Source organism: Dendrobates tinctorius, unplaced genomic scaffold (assembly GCF_039654945.1).
Source record: "Dendrobates tinctorius isolate UK_male_01 unplaced genomic scaffold, ASM3965494v1 ptg000168l, whole genome shotgun sequence".
Classification (NCBI taxonomy): Eukaryota; Metazoa; Chordata; class Amphibia; order Anura; family Dendrobatidae; genus Dendrobates; species Dendrobates tinctorius.
The window spans coordinates 853-28827 of record NW_027361835.1 but is presented as its reverse complement, the minus strand read 5'-3'; the positions used below and the strand labels follow the sequence as shown (position 1 = coordinate 28827).

Genomic DNA, 27975 nt, shown 5'->3' with positions numbered 1-27975 from the left:
GAGGCCCAAGAACTGTGAGATGGCTGAATAACTCCCAGTCGTTTCATCTCCTCCAGTTCGTTCTTTATCATGCCTTGAACAGACTCTGGAACCCGGTAGGCAGCCTGCTGGATGGGGCGTTGTCCGGGGGTTTCCACATGGTGACTGGTGAGAGTAGTCTTCCCTGGCTTTGAGAAGAAAGCAGCAGCCCTCGGCCTTAGTACGGCGACAATATCGTCCTTTTGTATATCCGATAAATGGGAGCCCAGGGGCACTTGTTCCAGTGATCCTCCCACTTGGGCAACCTGGAGGAGATCGGGGAGATACTCGTCGTCGGCGGTATCACTAGGGGGGTGGCAGACAGCTAGAACAGGTAGAGATCGGTCGTGGTAGTCTTTCAGCATGTTAATGTGGACGGTTTTCTGTCGTCGATCACTAGAGTCCAGGGCAATAACATAGTGTCATTAATTTTCTTGACAACCTGATAAGGGCCTTCCCACACTGCTTGAAGCTTGTTGGCAGGGGAAGCAGTAATCATGAGCACTTGCTGTCCTTCCATAAATTCCCGGTTCCTGGCATTACGGTCATACCAGGCTTTTTGTCTGGACTGGGCCATTCGCTGATGTTCTTTAGCGAAGGTAGCTAGCTGGGCGAGACGGTCTCTGAGCTATAGAACATAGGGAACGATGGGCATTCCGGTATCTGAGATGTCTCCCTCCAAATGTTCTTTCAGAAGAGTGATAGGCCCACGGACCTTCCGGCCAAACAGTAGTTCGAAGGGAGAGAACCCTGTGGACTCTTGGGGAACCTCCCGATAGGCGAAGAGGAGATGTGGCAGGTACTTTTCCCAGTCTTTTTCAACGTCAACAAAAGCCCTAAGCATATTTTTTAGGGTTCCATTAAAGCGTTCACATAGTCCGTTGGTCTGCGGGTGGTATGGGGTGGTGCGAATGGCTCGAACACCACAGGTATGCCATAGGGACTGGACCAGATCTGACATGAACTGAGTGCCTTGATCTGACAATATTTCACTAGGAAACCCTACCCGGGTAAAGATGGTAACAAGGGCCTCGGTTACCTTTACTGCTGTAATACTGGACAGGGCCACAGCTTCAGGATACCTAGTGGCATAATCCACCACGGTCAGGATATATTTTTTCCCCGACCGACTGGGGTGGGCCAGAGGACCTATGATGTCGACAGCTACACATTGAAATGGTTCCTCAATTATGGGCAGGGATTGCAGGGGTACCTTATGTCGAGCTCCTGGATGCCACATTCGCTGGCACACATTGCAGGTGCGGCAATAATGGGCTACCGACTGCGAGACGCCCGGCCAGTAAAAGCTTTGGGTGAGTCTCTTTTCAGTCCTTTTTCTCCCTTGATGCCCAGCCAAGGGGATGTCATGGGCCAGTTGAAGTAGCTGTGCCCTGTACTTCTGAGGGACAATGAGTTGCCTGGTCGTTGCGTCAGGGTTGCCCTGGTCACTGCCCTTTGTTACACGATAATACAGTCCGTTTTCTCGAGTGAAGTCATCCCCATTATCTCCCATGTGCCCAGTTTCTGCCTTTCGCCTAAGGGCTGCTAAGGTAGTGTCACCCTCTATTTCTCTCCTAAACTCCTCTCTGTCCCAAGACTCTCCCAATGTAGTAGCAGCGAACGTATTGCTTACCACCTCTGATGCGGTTCGTGGTGGTTGCTCACCGGTGAGGTCCGGATGATGTAGTGCTTGACGGTCCTGTAGTCGGGTGACTGCTCCCACAAATTGGCACTGTAACTCCCCAATGTCGTTCCCAAGGAGGATATCTGCAGGAAGTCCTCCCATAACTCCAATCCAACACAGTTTTTCTCCACAGCCATAATCCAAACGCACAGAAGCTCGCTGTATATATTTGCGGGCACCGCCCAGCAGGACAATGGGAATTCCCGGACCCTGGTAAATTGCCTCGGGTCGAACCACACGGGGTCAGCGATAGTCAGGAATGCCCCTGTGTCTCTAAATCCAGACACTGTATCCATCAATTAAGACATCCTGCAGGTGGCGTTGCCGTAGCTCTGAGTAGCTAAAGGACAAAGGCCGGAGTCCGTACACTCCAGGAGGAGAATCTATGGTGCCGTGGTCGATGGTCCACTCTGGTGGGGGTGGTGGTAGCTCTTCCTCAGGTGTGGTGGAATGTACAAGATGCACTAGACGAGGTGGGGCAGCGTGGGGCTCCCTCCGAATCCTGGAGGGACAGCCAGACTGCAAATGTCCAGGTTGCCCACACCCATAACACCTCCTCTCTGCGATAACCCCAGGTCGTGGTCGGAACTGTTGGGGCCTAGGATTGTGAGGCGTGATTGTCATCGATTTGCGACTAGGTGGAAGGGCAGATATAATTGGAGGGGGACAGGGCGCGGGAGCAGTCCGTGGTTCATTGTCCAGAAGTCTCCTCCATTGCGGCCGGATAGTAAGGGCTTCATCTGCCAGGGCTGCAGCTCTATCCACGATACACGGCGTGCGCTACCGGACCCATTCCCGTACCTCTGCAGGGCACTTGGCAAGAAATTGTTCTATAAGGAACGCATGTATAACATCTTCCACAGTAAAGGCGTTTTCTGCTTCCAGCCATCTCCGACATGCGTGGGACATCTTATGTGCATACATCCTAAACGATCCCCCGTGGTGCATGGGAGGTCTCGGAACTTGGCCCTATGAGTCTGGGGTGATAGCATGGTAATCCAGGATAGTCCGCTTTACAATGTTATAATCCCGATTCCGAGGTGCGTCAATGGTTCAGTAAGCCTCCGCCATGCTTCCGTTCAGGAGCCCCACTAACAAACGCATCCAGCTAGAGTGGGGCACCTCCATCACAGCACACTGCTGCTCAAAGTCTTTGAAGGACCCCTCCACATCTCCAGAAGCCTCATCAAATGGCTTAAACTCTGTCCAACAGATCCATAAAGGCTCCCGGATCGTTGGGGCTACACTCCACATTGCGTTACTCCCTCTTTCAAGCTCCATTGCGTCCTGTCTCCGCTGTGCCCGGCGGGCAGCCTCCTCCTTGTACTCCTGAGAGAACCGCCATCTCTTCTTCGTACCACACCAACCACTGGCTTTTCTGGATGGGGATCCCTGTCTCCAGTGCTCGCCCTTCAGACATCTGGGAGGAGGTGGCCGGGCTAGCGCCCACCCGTAGATCGATTAAGGCCTCTTTAGTCAGGCCCTGGTAGTTCAGGCCCAGGTCTCTGGCTCTCTCCTGTAAACTGGATACAGTCCAATTTCTGTACTCACTCTGTGGGTGGTTCTCCATTGGGTTATGCTCTGTTGGTCCCACTGCTGCCACCAGTTGTCACGGGGTCCTTCTCCGATACCACACAATCAACAGAGCGAGGGAAGGGTGAACAATCCCAAGACCTTTATTACAGGCAAAATTAGAAGGTGTATAAACAATCCACCACACTGAGGATACAATAGTCCAGAACAAGAATCTAGTCCAGTAACAGGATAAAATGTCCAGGGAGATGAGATTCCAAAGCTCTAGCACTAGAGGATAAAATGGGTCCTTCTCTCTGAAGTGCAGTCTATACACGATCCTCTCCAAACAGGAACTGACTTGCCCAGCTCCTGTTCTCCCCAACCCCTTCCTTGTGTCCAGGGGTAGTCAAACAGGTTGGGGCGGTTTCCAGGCCTCCCAGAGGAGAACAAAGGAGCCTTGGGGATTAATGCACTACAGGGGGTCATCAAGAGACAGACAGTGTCAGGCTGTAGACACACAGGGCCTCAAGAAAAACACTATGAAAACAAGTGAAATAGAATTATACACAAAATGACATCCACATAGCATATCACACCATCACAGGAGGTAAAAGGGGTTCTACAAAAATATTGGAATACACTGAAAATGGACCTTATCCCTGAATTTCTGTCAGTGACCTCCCATAAGGGGAGATCCATACGGGATCAGCTTGTGCGCAGTGAATATTCTCCCTTGGTTGGATAACAGCAAAAACTGCAACTTTAAATGAGGGAAATGCAAGTTCTGCAAATCCATTTTCAGGACTAAGCCCTTCCCTAGTGCTAGCAGAAGTAAGAGCTACAATGTAGACACTTGTCCAACTGTAAGGCGACCGGGGTGGTGCATCTATTCCAATGCACCTGTCCATTGACCGAAGGAGAGTGGGGAACACCTAGGGGATATCACAAATGCCAGGGATACCCCCATCTCTAGACATGTGAGGAATGTACACGGTGGGGATTTGAGCTGCTTCCATTTTATGGCAATTTGAGGTGATTACTCCACCAAAAAGGGGGGGGATGGGAATTTGGATCGTTTGCTCCTACCACATTTTTTTCGTTCCACATTGCTTCAGTTCTCGTGAAGCACCTGAAGGGTTAATAAACTTCTTGAATCTGGTTTTGGGCACCCTGAGGGGTGCAGATTTTAGAATGGTGTCACTTTTGGGTATTTTCTGCCATATAGACCCCTCAAAGTGACTTCTAATGTGAGGTGGTCCCTAAAAAAACGTTTTGTAAATGGTGTTGTAAAAATGAGAAGTCGCTGGTCAACGTTTAACCCTTATAACATCCTAACAAAAAAGTTTCCAAAATTGTGCTGATGTAAAATAGACATGCGGGAAATGTAATTTATTAACTATTTTGTATTTTGTATGATATGACTCTTTGATTTAAGGGAACAAAAATTAAAAGTTTGAAAATTGGTAAAATTTCAAAATTTTCGCCAAATTTCTGTTTTTTTCACAAATATACGCAAGTTATATAGAAGAAATGTTCCCACTATCATAAAGTACAATATGTCACGAGAAAACAATGTCAGAATCACCGGGATCCATGGAAGCTCCAGAGTTATCACCTCAAAGGGACAGGGGTCAGAATTCTAAAAATCGGCCCGGGCATTAACCCCTTTCCTACATTAGACGTACTAATCCGTCCTTGTGACCTGGGACCTAACTCCCAACGACGGGATAGTACGTCTAGCGCGATCAGCTGCGCTCACGGGGGGGAGCGCTGCTGATCGCGGCCGGGTGTCAGCTGATTATCACAGCTGACACCCGGCACTATGTGTCAGGGGCGGTCACGGACCGCCCCCGCCACACTAACCCCTGGCACACTGCGATCAAACACAATCGCAGTGTACCGGGGGTTTAGGGAAGCATCGGCAGGGAGGGGGCTCCCCTGAGCCCCCCGGAGCAGTGTAATGTGCAGCGCTGCTGCGGGGGGGGCTCCTTCCCTGCAGGCCACCGGATCCAATATGGCGGTGGGGACCTTCGGGGGCCTGCAGGGAGCCGGCTTCCTCATGCCTGCAAAGCGCCGGCATGAGGAAGTCTGCACTGCCTGTGTCAGATCGCTGATCTGTCACATGACAGTTATGTCCCCCCTGGGACAATGTAATAAAGTTAAAAAAAAAAAAAAAAAAGGGTAAAATTAATTTTAACAAAATCGCTAATTAAAAAAAAAAAAATATTCCCTAATAAATTCATTTTTTGAAAATAATAAAAAAAAAAAATAAAAGTACACATATTTGGTATTGCCACGTCCGTAACGACCTGCCCTATAAAACTGTCCCATTAGTTAACCCCTTTATTGAACCCCTTAAAAAATAAAAATAAAAAACAAAGCAAAAAATAATGATTTATTATTATACCGCCGAACAAAAAGTGCAATAACGCGCGATCAAAAAGACGCATATAAATATCCATGGTACCGCTGAAAACGTCATCTTGTCCCGCAAAAAACGAGCCGCCATAGAACGTCATCAGCGAAAAAATAAAAAAGTTATAGCTCGCAGAATAAAGCAATACAAAAATAATTATTTTTTATATAAAATTGTTTTTATTGTATAAAACCGACAAAACATAAAAAAACGACCTAAATGAGGTATCGCTGTAATCGTACTGACCCGAAGAATAAAACCGCTTTATCAGTTTTACAACACGGGGAACAATGTAAGCGCACCCCCCCAAAAGAAATTCATGAAACGCTGGTTTTTGTTCATTCTGTGTCCCAAAAATCGGAATAAAAAGCGATCAAAAAATGTCACGTGCCCGAAAATGGCACCAATAAAAACGTCAACTCGTCCCGCAAAAAATAAGATCTCACATGACTCTGTGGGTCAAAATACAGAAAAATTATAGCCCTCAATATGTGGTGATGCAAAAACTATTTTTACAATAAAAAGTGTCTTTTAGCGTGCGACAGCCGCCAAACATAAAAACCGCCATAATATAGTAAATCAAACCCCCCGTTATCACCCCCTTAGTTAGGGAAAAATAATAAAATTAAAAAAAAGTATCTATTTCCATTTTCCCATTAGGGCTAGAGTTAGGGGTGTGTTGGAGTTAGAATTGTGGGAGGTTTCCACTGTTTTGGTACATCAGGGGTTTTCCAAACGCGACATGGCGTCCGATCTCAATTCCAGCCAAAAAAGTCAAACGGCGCTCCTTTCCTTCTGAGCTCTGCCATGCGCCCAAATAGTCATTTACCCCCACATATGGGGTATCAGCGTACTCAGGACAAATTGCACAATAACTTTTGCAGTCCAATTTCTCCTGTTACCCTTGGTAAAATAAAAAAATTGAACCTGATGTAATTTTTTTGTGAAAAAAAGTTTGTTAATTTTTTTTTTAAACATTCAAAAAATTCCTGTGAAGCACCTAAAGGGTTAATAAACTTCTTGAATGTGGTTTTGAGCACCTTAAGGGGTGCAGTTTTTAGAATGGTGTCACTTTTGGGTATTTCTTATCATATAGACCCCTCAAAGTGACTTCAAATGTGATGTGGTCCTAAAAATAAAATGGTGTAAACATGAGAAATCGCTGGTCAACTTTTAACCCTCATAACTTCCTAAGTAAAAAAAAAATTTTGGTTCCCAAATTGTGCTGATGTAAAGTAAACATGTGGGAAATGTTACTTATTAAGTTTTTTGTGTGCCGTATCTCTGATTTAAGGGCATAAAAATTCAAAGTTGGAAAATTGCGAAATTTTCAACATTTTCGCCAAATCTCCGTTTTTTTCACAAATAAACGCAAGTTATATGAATGAAATTTTACCACTAACATGAAGGACAATATGTCACGAGAAAACAGTGTCAGAGTCACCAGGATCCATGGAAGCGTTTCAGAGTTATGACCTCATAAAGGGACAGTGGTCAGAATTGTAAGAGCTGGCCTGGGAATTAACGTGCAAACCACCCTTGGGGCTTAAGGGGTTAAGCTGCAAATTGGCTCAGTCACTAAGGGGTTAAACAGATGTAAAACCATGTGTGACTGACACATTGTGCCGCTTACCAGCTCTCCGGGTGCCCAGGTGGGGGGTCAGAGTCACAGACGACGACCTCTGCTTTGGTATGGTCAGCAGGTTGGAGCTGAACGGTCCATTGGGGTAAGGTCCTTGGCTACAAAAAAAACATTAATCGATGGCGGATACATTGTACAGTCATGGCCAAAAGTTTAGAGAATGACACAAATATTAATTTTTACAAAGTCTACTGCTTCATTTTTTCTAATGGCAATTTGCATATACTCCAGAATGTTATAAAGAGTGATCAGCTTAACAGCAATTACTTGCAAAGTCAATATTTGCCTAGAAAATGAACTTTATCCCCCAAAACACATTTCAACATCATTGCAGCCCTGCCTTAAAAGGACCAGCTAACATCGTTTCAGTGATTGCTCCATTAACACAGGTGTGGGTGTTGATGAGGACAGGGCTGGAGATCAATCTGTCATGATTAAGTAAGAATGACACCACTGGACGCTTTAAAAGGAGGCTGGTGCTTGGCATCATTGTTTCTCTTCTGTTAACCATGGTTATCTCTAAAGAAACACGTGCAGTCATCATTGCACTGCACAAAAATGGCCTAACAGGGAAGAGTATCGCAGCTAGAAAGATTGCACCTCAGTCAACAATCTATCGCATCATCAAGAACTTCAAGGAGAGAGGTTCCCTTGTTGCCAAAAAGGCTCCAGGGCGCCCAAGAACGACCAGCAAGCGCCAGGACCATCTCTTAAAAGTGTTTCAGCTGCGGGATCGGGCTACCAGCAGTGCAGAGCTTGCTCAGGAATGGCAGCAGGCAGGTGTGAGTGCATCTGCACGCACTGTGAGGCGGAGACTCTTGGAGAAAGGCCTGGTCTCAAGGAGGGCAGCAAAGAAGCCACTTCTCTCCAGAAAAAACATCATGGACAGACTGATATTCTGCAAGAGGTACAGGGAGTGGACTGCTGAGGACTGGGGTAAAGTCATTTTCTCTGATGAATCCCCTTATCGATTGTTTGGGACTAGAGTTGAGCGACTTTTGGTTTTTTAGGGTCGCGTTTCGTTTCGTGAAACCCGACTTTTCCAAAAGTCGGGTCGAGCAAGATCGTCCGATTATAGGGAAAAGTCGGGGTCGTCACGAAACCCAATGTAAGTCAATGGGGAATAAAAGTCGGCAGTGAGAGGAGGATAGGAAACACACCTACAGTGCCCATTTGAATGCCAAAAGCATCAATTCTTCTTACTTAAGCTTGTCAACCTTAATTAACTTCATAATACAAGTTACGTACTGAAAAATGGGGGTTATTTGGCTAAAGTTGTGGGGGGGGGAGGGGTGGCTGCAGGTTTTCATGTGCCCTGGGCGAAAGAGCGCCCCTTTAACACATAATACCACAACTCATCATGCTCCGATACGGCAGAGAAATAGCGGTATAGTACAATGAAAAATACCTCACTTTTTACATCTCATGACGAGGCCCATCTATTTCTCCATACAGAATCATTGGTCCCATATAATGTTTGAAACAGTATATGATGAGCTCCACATAATGCTACAGTATATGTTGGTCCCCATGGATGAAGCTCCACTGTCTTATGGGCCCAAATAATGCTCCAAACATAATGGGCCCCATTTCTAATGCTCTAGTGTATAATGGGCCCTGTAAATGCTGCTCCAGTGTCTGATGTCCACCTTTGGAATGTTCCAGTGTATGGTGGGCCCCATCTATCATTCTCCAGAGTATAGTGCTCCCCAAAAATTGCTGTCCCAACATTGAAAACAATCAAATAAGTCTCCTCGCTAGGGAATCCCTGTACTAGTCTGGACTCCTCGTCGTTCCCATCTTCCATCTCACTGCACAGTATTTCAACCTTGCAAGTGCTGTGATCCTGAGCAAGCAGGGGGGGCCCACTCGTTGGCGACGGCACTGGCACAGGGCCCCTGATAGTACGGTGGTGTGTCTGATGGCGGGTGGGCCGAACCTGCACATTCATCTGCAGCTTCTTCTTTGTCACCGTGTAAGATGGAACTGTATATGGGAAGGGTAACCTGAGTTTCATCAGGGTCAGATTCAGGCCGGGTAGCGTGCGAGGGGAATGTAGTGGTCTGGGTCAATGTACCAGCAGATTCATCGAGCAGTGGCTGGGCATCAGTGCACTTGTGTCGCCCCCAGGAGTACGGTCGCCACAGTGGCATTACCTTCCTCCTAGGGAGTGTGATGTCATGCTTGGGAGCAACGAAGGATCTCTAGCAGGTTAACTGATTGGGCGGCGTTATTCCCACGAGTCATGACCCTCCAAACAGGGTTCATGAAGGCAAAGTGTTTGTTTTACGTGGGCAGTATGGTTGCAAAGCTGAACCTTAAAGGAATGTCCAGAAGGGCACCACCAGGAGTGGAGCCTACGGTTAAATTCGACTCCACCTGGGAAACCTCAACCATGCCAGCTACAGAACAGATGCACACATTGCAAGCTTAATTCCGTTAACGAACGAGACTCCGTCATGCCCCGCGGTCCGAGTCCGGCTTACTAGAGGGACACGTGAGGCTCTGGCACATGAGATTGGCCAATAACTGGTGTGTCATGCCCTTACATGTCCGTGGCTGCATGTGCGCTACACTGAAAAGGCCAGCGTTTGTCGCTTACAGGTGCAGATAACCCGCTGAACAACGTTAGTGATGGGGATCACTGATTACAATTATTACCCGCGAACAATGATTTCCCAGTAAGTGCAGGTCAACCGCAGTTCCGGAATTAGGCCTAACCGTCATTCCTGAAAAAATGAAAAACTTACGTGTGCAAACCACAGGTGCTGTAGCTTGCTTAACAGCTCGCCAGCCGTTCTCACGCCCAGTATGGATTACACGTGATTGCACAAAGGTGAGAAAGGGTACCGTATCCCCAGATAACATGTATGGATAGCGTACACATTCAAAATATATGTCTCAGGAGGCAGGCTCAGACGGTGTCAGGCCCAGTATGGATTGCACGTGATTGCACAAAGGTGAGAAAGGGTACCGTATCCCCGGATAACATGTATGGATAGCGTACACATTCAAAATATATGTCTATACATCAGGAGGCAGGCTCAGACGGTGTTAGGCCCAGTATGGATTGCACGTGATTGCACAAAGGTGAGAAAGGGTACCGTATCCCCGGATAACATGTATGGATAGCGTACACATTCAAAATATATGTCTATACATCAGGAGGCAGGCTCAGACGGTGTCAGGCACAGTATGGATTGCACGTGATTGCACAAAGGTGAGAAAGGGTACCGTATCCCCGGATAACATGTATGGATAGCGTACACATTCAAAATATGTCTATACATCAGGAGGCAGGCTCAGACGGTGTTAGGCCCAGTATGGATTTGACGGCCCAGATTACACAGCGGAGGAGCAGGGAGAGGTAAAGATTGCAAATGCTGGGGCCCTGCCCAAGCAAGGGGGGCCCACTCGTGGGCGTCGGTACTGGCACTGGGCCCCTCATAGTACAGCGGTGTGTCTGACGGCGGGTGTGCACCACCACCGTCAGAGACACTTGATTGCACTATGAGGGACCCTGTGCCAGTGCCCGCGCCCAAGAGTCGGCCTATCCACCTGTCCAGGGCAACGGCACTCGCACGGTGTCGTGCGCTAGGTGGTGACCCCGGCCATGGGGGGGGAGGCAGCACAGTTAGGGAGTTTTAGAAAGTGGCATATGTTGATGTTGGACATTCAGCTGATGCAAAAGGTGAAATAGGTCAAGTCCCAGGAAGAGGTGGACCAAAGCAAGACATTTTTCTGTCACTCTATGTGTCATCAGGGGAAGGTGGGACAAAATCCTTGGAAACCCATGCATGGTTCATTTTAATGAAGGTTAGATCATCCACATTTTGGGTTGACAGACGGGTCCTTTTCTCTGTCAGGATTTATCCAGCTGCACTGAAGACTCTTTCCGATAGCACACTTGCAGCTGGGCAAGCGAGCTCCTGTAAGGCATATTGTGCCAATTCAGGCCAGGTGTCCAGTTTAGCGGCCCAATAGTCAAAGGGGAATGACCTGTGCGGGAGAACATCGATATGGGAGGAAAAGTAGTTTGTAACCATAGTTGACAACTGCTGTCTCCTGTCACTTTCCATCGATGCAGTATTACCAGTTGTGTGAGCGGTACTTGAAAAATCAGTCCACAACATTGTCATGAAACCCCTGTCTCCAACGCCACTTCTGCTGTGTGCACCACGAACACCTCTGCCAAGCTGCCCCCGGCCCGTACGGCTCGTGTGAGAACCATCACCGCTGCTGTGTGCTGGGAATGCCTCAAGCAACCGATTTACCAGAGTTGCTTGTTTATTAGCCAATATTAGGTCAAGGTTCTCCTGTGGCATGATGTTTTGTAATTTGCCTTTATAGCGTGGATCCAGGATGCTGGCCAACCAGTAGTCGTCATCGTTCATCATTTTGGCAATGCGGGGGTCCCTTTTTAGGATCCGCAAGGCATAATCTGACATGTGGGCCAATGTTCCCGATGTCAATGATGCACTGCGAGTGCTGGTTGGAGGAGCACTTTCTGGCAAATCCACATCCCTCCAGTCACGCACAAACCCTGTACCAGACCTTGCCACGCCAACATTTTCACTTGCCCCACGAGATGCATCCTCCTCCCCTAAGTAATCATCCCCATCATCATCCTCCTCCTCCTCTTCTTCCTCCACCTCGTCCAGGAGAGGTCCCTGAGCAGACAATGGCTGACTGTCATCAAGGATTCCCTCCTCCTCTTCCTCCTCATCAACATTGGCTGCAGACGCCTGCTTCTTAAGGTGCGTCAAAGTTTGCATGAGCAGACGCATAAGTGGGATGCTCATGCTTAGGATGGCGTCGTCTGCGCTTACCAGCCGTGTGCATTCCTCAAAACACTGAAGGACTTTACAGAGGTCTTTCAGCTTCGACCACTGCACACCTGTCAACTCCATGTCTGCTCTCAAAGTGCCTGGCCGTGTATCCTCCCACAAATGCATTATGGCCTGCCTCTGCTCGCACAGCCGCTCCACCATGTGCAGGGTGGAGTTCCACCTTGTTGCAATGTCGATAATGAGGCGGTGGTTGGGAAGGTGGAGCAATCGCTGCAGCTTCTGCATACGAACGGAGTGTACAGGCGACCGGCGGATGTGCGCGCACAGTCTTCGCACCTTCTGGAGCAGGGCTGTTAACTCCGGATAATTAGTGAGGAAGCACTGCACCACCAGGTTCAAGGTGTGAGCCAAGCAAGGTATGTGGCTGAGTTTTGAAAGGGCTATGGCTGCCACAAAATTACGGCCGTTATCACTAACTACCTTGCCTGCCTCAAGATGTACACTGCCCAGCCATGACTCAGTTTGTCGCTTCAAGTACTCGGCCAGCACCTCGGCGGTGTGTCTGTCGCCCAAACACATCATCTGCAACACAGCCTGCTGACGCTTTCCACTAGCTGCTCGATAGGGGGACACATCGTGTGCAACAGTGGCAGCTGCAGATGGAGTGCTCGTACGACTGCGCTCTGTGGACGAGCTTTCGCTTCTGGATGAGGAGGAGGAGGAGGGTCGAACGCCTACAGCCAACTGTTTCCTATACCGTGGGCTAGGCAGCACTGTCCCACCACCGCTGTCCCCTGTGGACCCTGCATCCACCACATTAACCCAGTGCGCAGGGATGGACACGTAATGGCCCTGGCCATGCCGACTGGACCATGCATCAGTTGTGAGGTGCACCTTTCCGCTCACTGACTGCTTGAGTGCATGGACAATGCGGTCTTTCACATGATGGTGGAGGGCTGGGATGGCTTTGCGAGAGAAGAAGTGGCGACTGGGTAGGTCATAGCGTGGTACTGCATAGGCCATGAGTTCGCGGAAAGCTGCGCTTTCCACCAACCGATAGGGCATCATCTCAAACGAGATTAGTTTGGCAATGTGGGCGTTCAAACCAAGTGTACGCGGATGAGAGACTGAGTACTTTCTTGACCTACTCATAGTGTCTGGGAGGGTGAGCTGGACTTGAGAGCTGCATATGGTGGAAATAGCGGTGGACAGGGCGGACTGAGAGAGGGTTGATGATGGTGATGGAGTTGGTGTTCTTCCTGATGGCCTAGAATCAGTCTTTTGTTGATATAACAGTGGGATTCCCTGACTGCTGTGGTCTTGCAACGACACCTCAACATTTGCTGCTGTGCTAACCGGTGGGCTTACAGTGGGGGAAACAATGTAGCGTTGCTGACTACCTTCGTTGTGATCAGTTGCACATGTGGCACTTGAGGTTTGGTGTTGTGTCCACGCTTGCAAGTGCATGCTGGTTAAATGTCTAAGCATGCAACTGGTATTCAAATTTTTCAGATTTTTCCCTCGGCTAAAGGTCTTTGCGCACTTCTTACAGATAACCTTGGCCTGATCATGAGGATTTTGTTCAAAAAAGTGCCACACTGCACTCTTCCTACTTTGGCAGACATTTTGCGGCCTAGCACGCTGTGATCTTTTGACCCTCTGGACAAGCTGTCCAGCAACTCTTTTGATGTTTGGAACCTGTCTTTGGAGTGCTCCGGGCCTGCCAGATAACAGCTGTTGCGATGTCGATGTCTGCTGTGGATGCTCCTCATCTGAGCTATTGGAAGCAGCACCCTCTTCCCCCAATGGATGCCAATCTGGGTCAACAACTGGGTCATCCATCACCTCCTCTTCTATGTCATGTGCACCTTCCTCTGTGTCACCGTGTATGGTGGTATAGTGTGCGGGAAGGGGCACCTGAGTCTCATCAGGGTCAGAATCTGGCTCTGTACACTGTGAGGACAATGTAGTGCTCTGAGTGAGTGTACCAGCAGAATCATCCATCAGCGGCTGTGCATCAGTGCACTCCATGTCAGATTCATCTTGGCCTGGGTAATTCACCATTTGACTTGATAATCCAGGCATGGTATGTGAAAACAGCTCCATGGAGTAATCAGTAGTATGGCCTGCGTCATCCTTCAATCTTGGTTGGGGTGAAGGACACAAGGAAAGGTGTGGTTCATGAACATGAGCCTCCAATGACGACTCAGTGCTTTTACTTTTTACAACTGAAGAAGAGGAGGCGATAGAGCTGGAGGCTGAGTCAGCAATGTAAGACAAAACTTTTTCCTGATGCTCTGGCTTTAAAAGCGGTTTGCCAACTCCTAGAAAACTAAGCGTTTGAGGCCTTATGTAGCCAGACGATGACGCAGGGTCAGCACCTCCTGCATTCGGTCCTATTTTGCTCTTGCCACTACCATCAGATCCACCACCAACACCATCATTACCAGCTGCCAACCCCCGCCCAATTCCACGGCCTCTTCCACCAGCCTTCCTCATTTTTGGTAGAAATGTAGACAAAATCCAACAAACTATATAGTAATGTAAAACAAGGTACAAGGTGTCTATAGGACAGGGGAGATTTTGAATTTCTGCAGACACTTGTGGACAGTGGACACTTTTGGATTGTGTGAGGCCCACTGATATCTGAGCGCTATGTGACAGGCTCGATGGCACAGCTGTGACCAAAGTGACTAGAGGATAAGGGAGATTTTGAATCTCTGCACACACTTTTGGACACTGGACACTTTTGGATTGTGTGAGGCCCAATGAATATCTGAGCGCTATGTGACAGGCTCGATGGCACAGCTGTGACCAAAGTGACTAGAGGATAAGGGAGATTTTGAATCTCTGCACACACTTTTGGACACTGGATGGACACTTTTGGATTGTGTGAGGCCCACTGATATCTGAGCGCTATGTGACAGGCTCGATGGCACAGCTGTGACCAAAGAGACTAGAGGATAAGGGAGATTTTGAATCTCTGCACACACTTTTGGACACTGGATGGACACTTTTGGATTGTGTGAGGCCCACTGATATCTGAGCGCTATGTGACAGGCTCGATGGCACAGCTGTGACCAAAGTGACTAGAGGATAAGGGAGATTTTGAATCTCTGCACACACTTTTGGACACTGGACACTTTTGGATTGTGTGAGGCCCAATGAATATCTGAGCGCTATGTGACAGGCTCGATGGCACAGCTGTGACCTAAGTGACTAGAGGATAAGGGAGATTTTGAATCTCTGCACACACTTTTGGACACTGGACACTTTTGGATTGTGTGAGGCCCAATGAATATCTGAGCGCTATGTGACAGGCTCGATGGCACACTGTGACCTAAGTGACTAGAGGATAAGGGAGATTTTGAATCTCTGCACACACTTTTGGACACTGGACACTTTTGGATTGTGTGAGGCCCAATGAATATCTGAGCGCTATGTGACAGGCTCGATGGCACTGCTGTGACAAAAGGGACTAGAGGATAAGGGAGATTGGATTGCTTTTAAAAAAGCAGTTTGCAGAGCAGTGGGTAAACAGCAATGCCAGCCTGTCAGGAAGCCTTAGAAGGCAGCCCAACAACCAACACCACTGATACACCACAATATAGCCTCCCCTTGCACTGCACACACAGTGACTGGTGTGTTGTGCAGGCCAAATCGCTAACAGCAGAAGCAGTTTTTTTGTCTTCTTCCCTGCCTAACGCTCTCCCTACAGAATCAGCAGCAACCTCTCCCTATACTGAGATCGGCAGAAGTAAGATGGCGGTCGGCGTGCACGCCCTTTTATACCCCCTGTGACGCCCACCAAAGCAAGCCAATCACTTGCATGCCCTTCTGAAAGATGGTGGTGACCCCTGGCTATGTCATCACGTTGCCCACAGTGTCCGTGGATCCTGATTGGCTGAAAAAGAGCGCAAAACAAACTTTTGAAACGCGACTTTGGCGCATAAGTCGCCGACCTCGTGGCCGACCTCATCCTAGGGTCGGGTTTCGTTTCATGAAACCCGACTTTGCCAAAAGTCGGCGACTTTTGAAATTTTTCGACCCGTTTTGCTCAACTCTATTTGGGACATCTGGAAAACGGCTTATTCGGAGAAGACCAGGTGAGCGCTACCACCAGTCTTGTCTAATGCCAACTGTCAAGCATCCTGAAACCATTCATGTGTGGGGTGGCTTCTCAGCCAAGGGAATGGGCTCTCTCTCAGTCTTGCCTAAAAACACAGCCATGAATAAAGAATGGTACCAGAATGTCCTCCAAGAGCAACTTCTCCCAACCGTCCAAGAACAGTTTGGCGATCAACAATGCCTTTTTCAACATGATGGAGCACCTTGCCATAAAGCAAAGGTGATAACTAAATGGCTCAGGGAACAAAACATAGAGATTTTGGGACCATGGCCTGGAAACTCCCCAGATCTTAATCCCATTGAGAACTTGTGGTCAATCATCAAGAGACGGGTGGACAAACAAAAACCTTCAAATTCAGACAAAATAAAAGCATTGATTTTGCAAGAATGGACTGCTATCAGTCAGGATTTGATCCAGAAGTTGAATGAGAGCATGCCAGGGAGAATTGCTGAGGTCCTGAAGAAGAAGGGTCAACACTGCAAATATTGACTTGCTGCATTATCTCATTCTAACTGTCAATATAACCTTTTGTTACTCATAATATGATTGCAATTATATTTCCGTATGTGATAAAAACATCTGACAAACACACATAAAAACCAGAGGCCAGCAGATCATGTGAAAATATAATATTTGTGTCATTCTCAAAACTTTTGGCCATGACTGTACAAGGACCTGGAGGGGAACAGAGGAGCTCTGCCGCCACCTGCTGCTGAAAAGGTGGCACTGCAGCCCTGTACACGCAGCTCACCTTCCCGTGCTGTAATCCGGGTGGGATCTCTTGCCGTTACTTCTCTCCCACCTGGAAGACGCCAGCTCCATGGGCGGCAGCGCTGACGCTCCAGAACACCTGCGTAACTGAGGGGTGGGCAAACTGCTGCGACTGTTCAACCCCTAGAGGAGAAAAAAGGAAGAGAACTACAAATCCAAGAATTCTCAGAACTGAACCCACAGAAAGCAGCCACCCAAGTGTTCTGTATAACTTACTGCTATCATGTCATCACATGTGACAGCTAACAGCCGCCCCTCTTATAACGCTCCAGCACTGATATAACCCCCAGACATTACACCATATGTGACTGATATCAGCCCCTCTTATAACGCTCCAGTACTGATATAACCCCCAGACATTACACCATATGTGACTGATATCAGCCCCTCTTATAACGCTCCAGTACTGATATAACCCCCAGACATTACACCATATGTGACTGATATCAGCCCCTCTTATAACGCTCCAGTACTGATATAACCTGCAGACATTACACCATATGTGACTGATATCAGCCCCTCTTATAACGCTCCAGTACTGATATAACCCCCAGACATTACATCATATGTGACCGATATCAGCCCCTCTTATAACGCTCCAGTACTGATATAACCCCCAGACATTACACCATATGTGACTGATATCAGTCCCTCTTATAACGCTCCAGTGCTAATATAAGCTCCAGACATTACACCATATGTGACTGATATCAGCCCCTCTTATAACGCTCCAGTACTGATATAACCCCCAGACATTACACCATATGTGACTGATATCAGCCCCTCTTATAACGCTCCAGTACTGATATAACCTCCAGACATTACACCATATGTGACTGATATCAGCCCCTCTTATAACGCTCCAGTACTGATATAACCCCCAGACATTACACCATATGTGACTGATCTCAGCCCCTCTTATAACGCTCCAGTACTGATATAACCCCCAGACATTACACTATATGTGACTGATATCAGCCCCTCTTATAACGCTCCAGTACTGATATAACCTCCAGACATTACACCATATGTGACTGATATCAGCCCCTCTTATAACGCTCCAGTACTGATATAACCCCCAGACATTACACCATATGTGACTGATATCAGCCCCCTTATAACGCTCCAGTACTGATATAACCCCCAGACATTACACCATATGTGACTGATATCAGCCCCTCTTATAACGCTCCAGTACTGATATAACCCCCAGACATTACACCATATGTGACTGATATCAGCCTCTCTTATAACGCTCCAGTACTGATATAACCCCCAGACATTACACCATATGTGACTGATATCAGCCCCTCTTATAACGCTCCAGTACTGATATAACCCCCAGACATTACACTATATGTGACTGATATCAGCCTCTCTTATAACGCTCCAGTACTGATATAACCCCCAGACATTACACTATATGTGACTGATATCAGCCTCTCTTATAACGCTCCAGTACTGATATAACCCCCAGACATTACACCATATGTGACTGATATCAGCCCCTCTTATAACGCTCCAGTACTGATATAACCCCCAGACATTACACCATATGTGACTGATATCAGCCTCTCTTATAACGCTCCAGTACTGATATAACCCCCAGACATTACACTATATGTGACTGATATCAGCCCCTCTTATAACGCTCCAGTACTGATATAACCTCCAGACATTACACCATATGTGACTAATATCAGCCCCTCTTATAACGCTCCAGTACTGATATAACCTCCAGACATTACACCATATGTGACTAATATCAGCCCCTCTTATAACGCTCCAGTACTGATATAACCCCCAGACATTACACCATATGTGACTAATATCAGCCCCTCTTATAACTCTCCAGTACTGATATAACCCCCAGACATTACACCATATGTGACTGATATCAGCCCCTCTTATAACGCTCCACTACTGATATAACCTCCAGACATTACACCATATGTGACTGATATCAGCCCCTCTTATAATGCTCCAGTACTGATATAACCTCCAGACATTACACCATATGTGACTGATATCAGCCTCTCTTATAACGCTCCAGTACTGATATAACCTCCAGACATTACACCATATGTGACTGATATCAGCCCCTCTTATAACGCTCCAGTACTGATATAACCCCCAGACATTACATCATATGTGACTGATATCAGCCCCTCTTATAATGCTCCAGTACTGATATAACCTCCAGACATTACACCATATGTGACTGATATCAGCCCTTCATATAACGCTCCAGTACTGATATAACCTCCAGACATTACACCATATGTGACTGATATCAGCCCCTCTTATAACGCTCCAGTACTGATATAACCCCCAGACATTACATCATATGTGACTGATATCAGCCCCTCTTATAATGCTCCAGTACTGATATAACCTCCAGACATTACACCATATGTGACTGATATCAGCCCCTCTTATAACGCTCCAGTACTGATATAACCCCCAGACATTACACCATATGTGACTGATATCAGCCCCTCTTATAACGCTCCAATACTGATATAACCTCCAGACATTACACCATATGTGACTGATATCAGCCCCTCTTATAACGCTCCACTACTGATATAACCTCCAGACATTACACCATATGTGACTGATAACAGCCCCTCTTATAACGCTCCAGTACTGATATAACCTCCAGACATTACACCATATGTGACTGATATCAGCCCCTCTTATAACGCTCCAGTACTGATATAACCTCCAGACATTACACCATATGTGACTAATATCAGCCCCTCTTATAACGCTCCAGTACTGATATAACCTCCAGACATTACACCATATGTGACTAATATCAGCCCCTCTTATAACGCTCCACTACTGATATAACCTCCAGACATTACACCATATGTGACTGATAACAGCCCCTCTTATAACGCTCCAGTACTGATATAACCTCCAGACATTACCCCATATGTGACTGATATCAGCCCCTCTTATAACGCTCCAGTACTGATATAACCTCCAGACATTACACCATATGTGACTAATATCAGCCCCTCTTATAACGCTCCAGTACTGATATAACCTCCAGACATTACACCATATGTGACTAATATCAGCCCCTCTTATAACGCTCCAGTACTGATATAACCTCCAGACATTACACCATATGTGACTGATATCAGCCCCTCTTATAACGCTCCAGTACTGATGTAACCTCCAGACATTACACCATATGTGACTGATATCAGCCCCTCTTATAACACTCCACTACTGATATAACCTCCAGACATTACACCATATGTGACTGATAACAGCCCCTCTTATAACGCTCCAGTACTGATATAACCCCCAGACATTGCCCCATATGTGACTGATATCAGCCCCTCTTATAACGCTCCAGTACTGATATAACCCCCAGACATTACACCATATGTGACTGATATCAGCCCCTCTTATAACGCTCCAGGACTGATATAACCTCCAGACATTACACCATATGTGACTGATATCAGCCCCTCTTATAACGCTCCAGTACTGATATAACCTCCAGACATTACACCATATGTGACTGATATCAGCCCCTCTTATAACGCTCCAGTATTGATATAACCCCCAGACATTACACCATATGTGACTGATATCAGCCCCTCTTATAACGCTCCAGTGCTGATATAACCCCCAGTTATTACACCATATGTGACTGATATCAGCCTCTCTTATAACGCTCCAGTACTGATATAACCTCCAGACATTACACCATGTGACTGATATCAGCCTCTCTTATAACGCTCCAGTACTGATATAACCCCCAGACATTACACCATATGTGACTGATATCAGCCCCTCTTATAACGCTCCAGTACTGATATAACCCCCAGATATTACACCATATGTGACTGATATCAGCCCCTCTTATAACGCTCCAGTGCTGATATAACCCCCAGATATTACACCATATGTGACTGATATCAGCCCCTCTTATAACGCTCCAGTACTGATATAACCTCCAGACATTACACCATATGTGACTGATATCAGCCTCTCTTATAACGCTCCAGTACTGATATAACCCCCAGACATTACACCATATGTGACTGATATCAGCCCCTCTTATAACGCTCCAGTACTGATATAACCTCCAGACATTACACCATATGTGACTGATATCAGCCCCTCTTATAACGCTCCAGTACTGATATAACCTCCAGACATTACACCATATGTGACTGATATCAGCCCCTCTTATAACGCTCCAGTACTGATATAACCTCCAGACATTACACCATATGTGACTGATATCAGCCTCTCTTATAACGCTCCAGTACTGATATAACCCCCAGACATTACATCATATGTGACTGATATCAGCCCCTCTTATAACGCTCCAGTACTGATATAACCTCCAGACATTACACCATATGTGACTGATATCAGCCCCTCTTATAACGCTCCAGTATTGATATAACCCCCAGACATTACACCATATGTGACTGATATCAGCCCCTCTTATAACGCTCCAGTGCTGATATAACCCCCAGACATTACATCATATGTGACTGATATCAGCCCCTCTTATAACGCTCCAGGACTGATATAACCTCCAGACATTACACCATATGTGACTGATATCAGCCCCTCTTATAACGCTCCAGTACTGATATAACCTCCAGACATTACACCATATGTGACTGATATCAGCCCCTCTTATAACGCTCCAGTACTGATATAACCTCCAGACATTACACCATATGTGACTGATATCAGCCCCTCTTATAACGCTCCAGTACTGATATAACCTCCAGACATTACATCATATGTGACTGATATCAGCCCCTCTTATAACGCTCCAGGACTGATATAACCTCCAGACATTACACCATATGTGACTGATATCAGCCCCTCTTATAACGCTCCAGTACTGATATAACCTCCAGACATTACACCATATGTGACTGATATCAGCCCCTCTTATAACGCTCCAGTATTGATATAACCCCCAGACATTACACCATATGTGACTGATATCAGCCCCTCTTATAACGCTCCAGTGCTGATATAACCCCCAGTTATTACACCATATGTGACTGATATCAGCCTCTCTTATAACGCTCCAGTACTGATATAACCTCCAGACATTACACCATGTGACTGATATCAGCCTCTCTTATAACGCTCCAGTACTGATATAACCCCCAGACATTACACCATATGTGACTGATATCAGCCCCTCTTATAACGCTCCAGTACTGATATAACCCCCAGATATTACACCATATGTGACTGATATCAGCCCCTCTTATAACGCTCCAGTGCTGATATAACCCCCAGATATTACACCATATGTGACTGATATCAGCCCCTCTTATAACGCTCCAGTACTGATATAACCTCCAGACATTACACCATATGTGACTGATATCAGCCTCTCTTATAACGCTCCAGTACTGATATAACCCCCAGACATTACACCATATGTGACTGATATCAGCCCCTCTTATAACGCTCCAGTACTGATATAACCTCCAGACATTACACCATATGTGACTGATATCAGCCCCTCTTATAACGCTCCAGTACTGATATAACCTCCAGACATTACACCATATGTGACTGATATCAGCCCCTCTTATAACGCTCCAGTACTGATATAACCTCCAGACATTACACCATATGTGACTGATATCAGCCTCTCTTATAACGCTCCAGTACTGATATAACCCCCAGACATTACATCATATGTGACTGATATCAGCCCCTCTTATAACGCTCCAGTACTGATATAACCTCCAGACATTACACCATATGTGACTGATATCAGCCCCTCTTATAACGCTCCAGTATTGATATAACCCCCAGACATTACACCATATGTGACTGATATCAGCCCCTCTTATAACGCTCCAGTGCTGATATAACCCCCAGATATTACACCATATGTGACTGATATCAGCCTCTCTTATAACGCTCCAGTACTGATATAACCTCCAGACATTACACCATATGTGACTGATATCAGCCTCTCTTATAACGCTCCAGTACTGATATAACCCCCAGACATTACACCATATGTGACTGATATCAGCCCCTCTTATTACACTCCAGTACTGATATAACCCCCAGACATTACACCATATGTGACTGATATCAGCCCCTCTTATAACGCTCCAGTACTGATATAACCCCCAGACATTACACCATATGTGACTGATATCAGCCCCTCTTATTACACTCCAGTACTGATATAACCCCCAGACATTACACCATATGTGACTGATATCAGCCCCTCTTATAACGCTCCAGTACTGATATAACCTCCAGACATTACACCATATGTGACTGATATTAACCTCTCTTATAACGCTCCAGTACTGATATAACCCCCAGACATTACACCATATGTGACTGATATCAGTCCCTCTTATAACCTCCAGACATTACATCATATGTGACTGATATCAGCCCCTCTTATAACGCTCCAGTACTGATATAACCCCCAGACATTACACCATATGTGACTGATATCAGCCCCTCTTATTACACTCCAGTACTGATATAACCCCCAGACATTACACCATATGTGACTGATATCAGCCCCTCTTATTACACTCCAGTACTGATATAACCCCCAGACATTACACCATATGTGACTGATATCAGCCCCTCTTATAACGCTCCAGTACTGATATAACCTCCAGACATTACACCATATGTGACTGATATCAGCCTCTCTTATAATGCTCCAGTACTGATATAACCTCCAGACATTACACCATATGTGACTGATATCAGCCCCTCTTATAATGCTCCAGTACTGATATAACCCCCAGACATTACACCATATGTGACTGATATCAGCCTCTTATAACGCTCCAGTACTGATATAACCCCCAGACATTACCCCATATGTGACTGATATCAGCCCCTCTTATAACGCTCCAGTACTGATATAACCCCCAGACATTACACAATATGTGAATGATATCAGCCCCTCTTATTACACTCCAGTACTGATATAACCCCCAGACATTACACCATATGTGACTGATATCAGCCCCTCTTATTACACTCCAGTACTGATATAACCCCCAGACATTACACCATATGTGACTGATATCAGCCCCTCTTATAACGCTCCAGTACTGATATAACCTCCAGACATTACACCATATGTGACTGATATCAGCCCCTCTTATTACACTCCAGTACTGATATAACCCCCAGACATTACACCATATATGACTGATATCAGCTCCTCTTATAACGCTCCAGTACTGATATAACCTCCAGACATTACACCATATGTGACTGATATCAGCCCCTCTTATAATGCTCCAGTACTGATATAACCCCCAGACATTAGACCATATGTGACTGATATCAGCCCCTCCTATAACGCTCCAGTGATGATATAACCTCCAGACATTACATCATATGTGACTGATATCAGCCCCTCTTATAACGCTCCAGTACTGATATAACCCCCAGACATTACACCATATGTGACTGATATCAGCCCCTCTTATAACGCTCCAGTACTGATATAACCCCCAGACATTACACCATATGTGACTGATATCAGCCCCTCTTATAATGCTCCAGTACTGATATAACCTCCAGACATTACATCATATGTGACTGATGTCAGCCCCTCTTATAACGCTCCAGTACTGATATAACCCCCAGACATTACACCATATGTGACTGATATCAGCCCCTCTTATAACGCTCCAGTACTGATATAACCTCCAGACATTACACCATATGTGACTGATATTAACCTCTCTTATAACGCTCCAGTACTGATATAACCTCCAGACATTACATCATATGTGACTGATATCAGCCCCTCTTATAACGCTCCAGTACTGATATAACCCCCAGACATTACACCATATGTGACTGATATCAGCCCCTCTTATAATGCTCCAGTACTGATATAACCCCCAGACATTAGACCATATGTGACTGATATCAGCCCCTCCTATAACGCTCCAGTACTGATATAACCTCCAGACATTACATCATATGTGACTGATGTCAGCCCCTCTTATAACGCTCCAGTACTGATATAACCCCCAGACATTACACCATATGTGACTGATATCAGCCCCTCTTATAACGCTCCAGTACTGATATAACCCCCAGACATTACACCATATGTGACTGATATCAGCCCCTCCTATAACGCTCCAGTACTGATATAACCCCCAGACATTACACCATATGTGACTGATATCAGCCCCTCTTATAACGCTCCAGTATTGATATAACCCCCAGACATTACACCATATGTGACTGATATCAGCCCCTCTTATAACGCTCCAGTACTGATATAACCTCCAGACATTACACCATATGTGACTGATATTAACCTCTCTTATAACGCTCCAGTACTGATATAATCGCCATGGCTTGTGTGATGGTGTGATATGCTATGTGGATATCATTTTGTGTATATTTCTATTTCACTGATTTGCACAGTGTTAATCTTGTATGTCTGCAGCCTGACTTTTATCTATGACTCTTGATGACCCCCTGTAGTGTCATAATCCCCCAGGCACCTTTTGTCAGGCATGGGAGGCCTGAGAACCGCCCCAAACCGTCTGGCTACTCCTGGACATGGGAAGGGGGCTGGAAGGGACAGGAGGGGGGAAGTCAGTTGCTGTGTGCAGAGCATGGTGTGAAGACAGGACTTCGGAGAGAAAGAAGAGTATATGGAACATGTTATCCACTGTCAGCTGGATTGTTGGACTCTCATCTCCCTGGACATTTTATCCTGATACTGGACTGCATTCTTTTTCTGGACTATCTTATCCTTTGTGTGGTGGACGGAATATGGACCTTTTCGTATTTTTGCCTAAATTAAGGTCTTGGAATTGTTCACTCTTCGCTCGCTCTGTTGATTGTGTGATACCAGAGAAGGACCCCGTGACAGCCTGTATGCACGCTCATCATGTAACCGCCATGGCCTGTATGCACGCTCATCATGTAACCGCCATGGCCTGTATGCACGCTCATCATGTAACCGCCATGGCCTGTATGCACACTCATCATGTAACCGCCATGGCCTGTATGCACACTCATCATGTAACCGCCATGGCCTGTATGCACACTCATCATGTAACCGCCATGGCCTGTATGCACGCTCAGCACACAACCCAATAGATATACTGAGCACATTGGTGACGAGTCCGCGCCTTACATCTTCCGCTGCGTATAAATCAGACCCTTTACCTTGTGGATCTTCCTCTCCCCTCGGTCTTCAGCTTCATCGTCCTCCTCAGTGCAGGGGTAGAAACCGGGGAAGGGGGTGAAGGGGTTGACTTTGGGTCTGCATGAGCCCGAGAACGCCCCCATCAGGCTGTTAATGCTACGCAGCGAGGACACGACCTGCGGGGACAGAGATGGATCCACCAGGAGCTCCGACACCAGATTCCGCGCCTCGTTCAGCACAGACAGGTCCACGCCATTCCCACCGCCAGCGGTCTACAAGAAGAGACACAGAGTGAGCGGAGCCGCACCATGTCCCCCAACCCCAGCACTGTCACCCCCACACCGGGGCGAAGCACGCAGAGAACAGGAGGAGAGAAAACACCTAGAATATGCCAACTGCAGCTCTGGAGGTGACTGGAGGATAAGACATGATGTAACAGCAGAATAGTGAGTGCAGCTCTGGAGGTGACTGGAGGATAAGACACAGTGTAACAGCAGAATAGTGAGTGCAGCTCTGGGGGTGAGTGGAGGAAAGGACACGGTGCAACAGCAGAATAGTGAGTGCAGCTCTGGAGGTGACTGGAGGATAAGACGTGATGTAAAAGCAGAATAGTAAGTGCAGCTCTGGAGGTGACTGGGGGATAAGACATGGAGGTGACTGGAGGATAAGACATGCTGTAACAGCAGAATACTGACTGCAGCTCTGGAGGTGACTGGAGGACATAGGACATCGGAGCACTCACCTGGTACTGGGGCTTGTACCACTGCTTGAAATCCCAGTCCCACAGAATCATCTGAAATGACAAAACACAAAGGAGGAAACTTTTTAGCGATTTTGTGTCATCACGGCGAGAAGATAAAATAATGGAACAGTGTAGCGAATCTGCAGCTGCGAGCGAGAATTTATTAACTACAGGGACGGACAAGAAACCTGCAACGGACAAGCCCCAAATACTAATCAAGTGCCAGTAAGAGATAATCAGAGATGTGGGGGGACGAGGGCGGCTATGGGAGGGGGGGGATGAGGGCGGCTGTGGGAGGGGGGGGGACGAGGGCGGCTGTGGGAGGGGGGGGGGGACGAGGGCGGCTGTGGGAGGGGGGGACGAAGGCGGCTGTGGGGGGGGGGGACGAGGGCGGCTGTGGGAGGGGGGGACGAAGGCGGCTGTGGGAGGGGGGGGACGAGGGCGGCTGTGGGAGGGGGGGACGAGGGCGGCTGTGGGAGGGGGGGGACGAGGGCGGCTGTGGGAGGGGGGGACGAGGGCGGCTGTGGGAGGGGGGGGACGAGGGCGGCTGTGGGAGGGGGGGGACGAGGGCGGCTGTGGGAGGGGGGGGACGAGGGCGGCTGTGGGAGGGGGGGACGAGGGCGGCTGTGGGAGGGGGGGGGGGACGAGGGCGGCTGTGGGAGGGGGGGGGACGAGGGGCGGCTGTGGGAGGGGGGGACGAGGGCGGCTGTGGGAGGGGGGGGACGAGGGCGGCTGTGGGAGGGGGGGGACGAGGGCGGCTGTGTGAGGGGGGGGACGAGGGCGGCTGTGGGGGGGGGGGGACGAGGGCGGCTGTGGGAGGGGGGGGGACGAGGGCGGCTGTGGGAGGGGGGGGACGAGGGCGGCTGTGGAGGGGGGGACGAGGGCGGCTGTGGAGGGGTGGACCGAGGGCGGCTGTGGAGGGGGGACGAGGGCGGCCGTGGGAGGGGGGGGGACGGAGGGCGGCCGTGGGAGGGGGGGGGGACGAGGGCGGCCGTGGGAGGGGGGGGGGACGAGGGCGGCCGTGGGAGGGGGGGGGACGAGGGCGGCCGTGGGAGGGGGGGGGACGAGGGCGGCCGTGGGA

The 27975-nt window shown here is 47.7% G+C and overlaps 1 protein-coding gene across 1 annotated transcript in view; it reads right to left on the bottom strand.

Annotated features, from left to right (window-relative positions):
• PDE3B (phosphodiesterase 3B) overlaps positions 1–27026 on the bottom strand; it is an 80426-nt gene extending 53400 nt beyond the window's left edge. The window contains exons 1-4 of the mRNA XM_073550740.1: positions 26895–27026; positions 26173–26424; positions 16946–17088; positions 7267–7373 (exon numbers count right to left, since the gene is read on the bottom strand). Of these exons, the coding sequence (XP_073406841.1) occupies positions 7267–7373; positions 16946–17088; positions 26173–26424; positions 26895–26945 (553 nt within the window). The 5' untranslated portion in view covers positions 26946–27026. The remainder of the gene's footprint in view (positions 1–7266; positions 7374–16945; positions 17089–26172; positions 26425–26894) is intronic.
• Between the last annotated feature and the right edge of the window lie 949 nt (positions 27027–27975).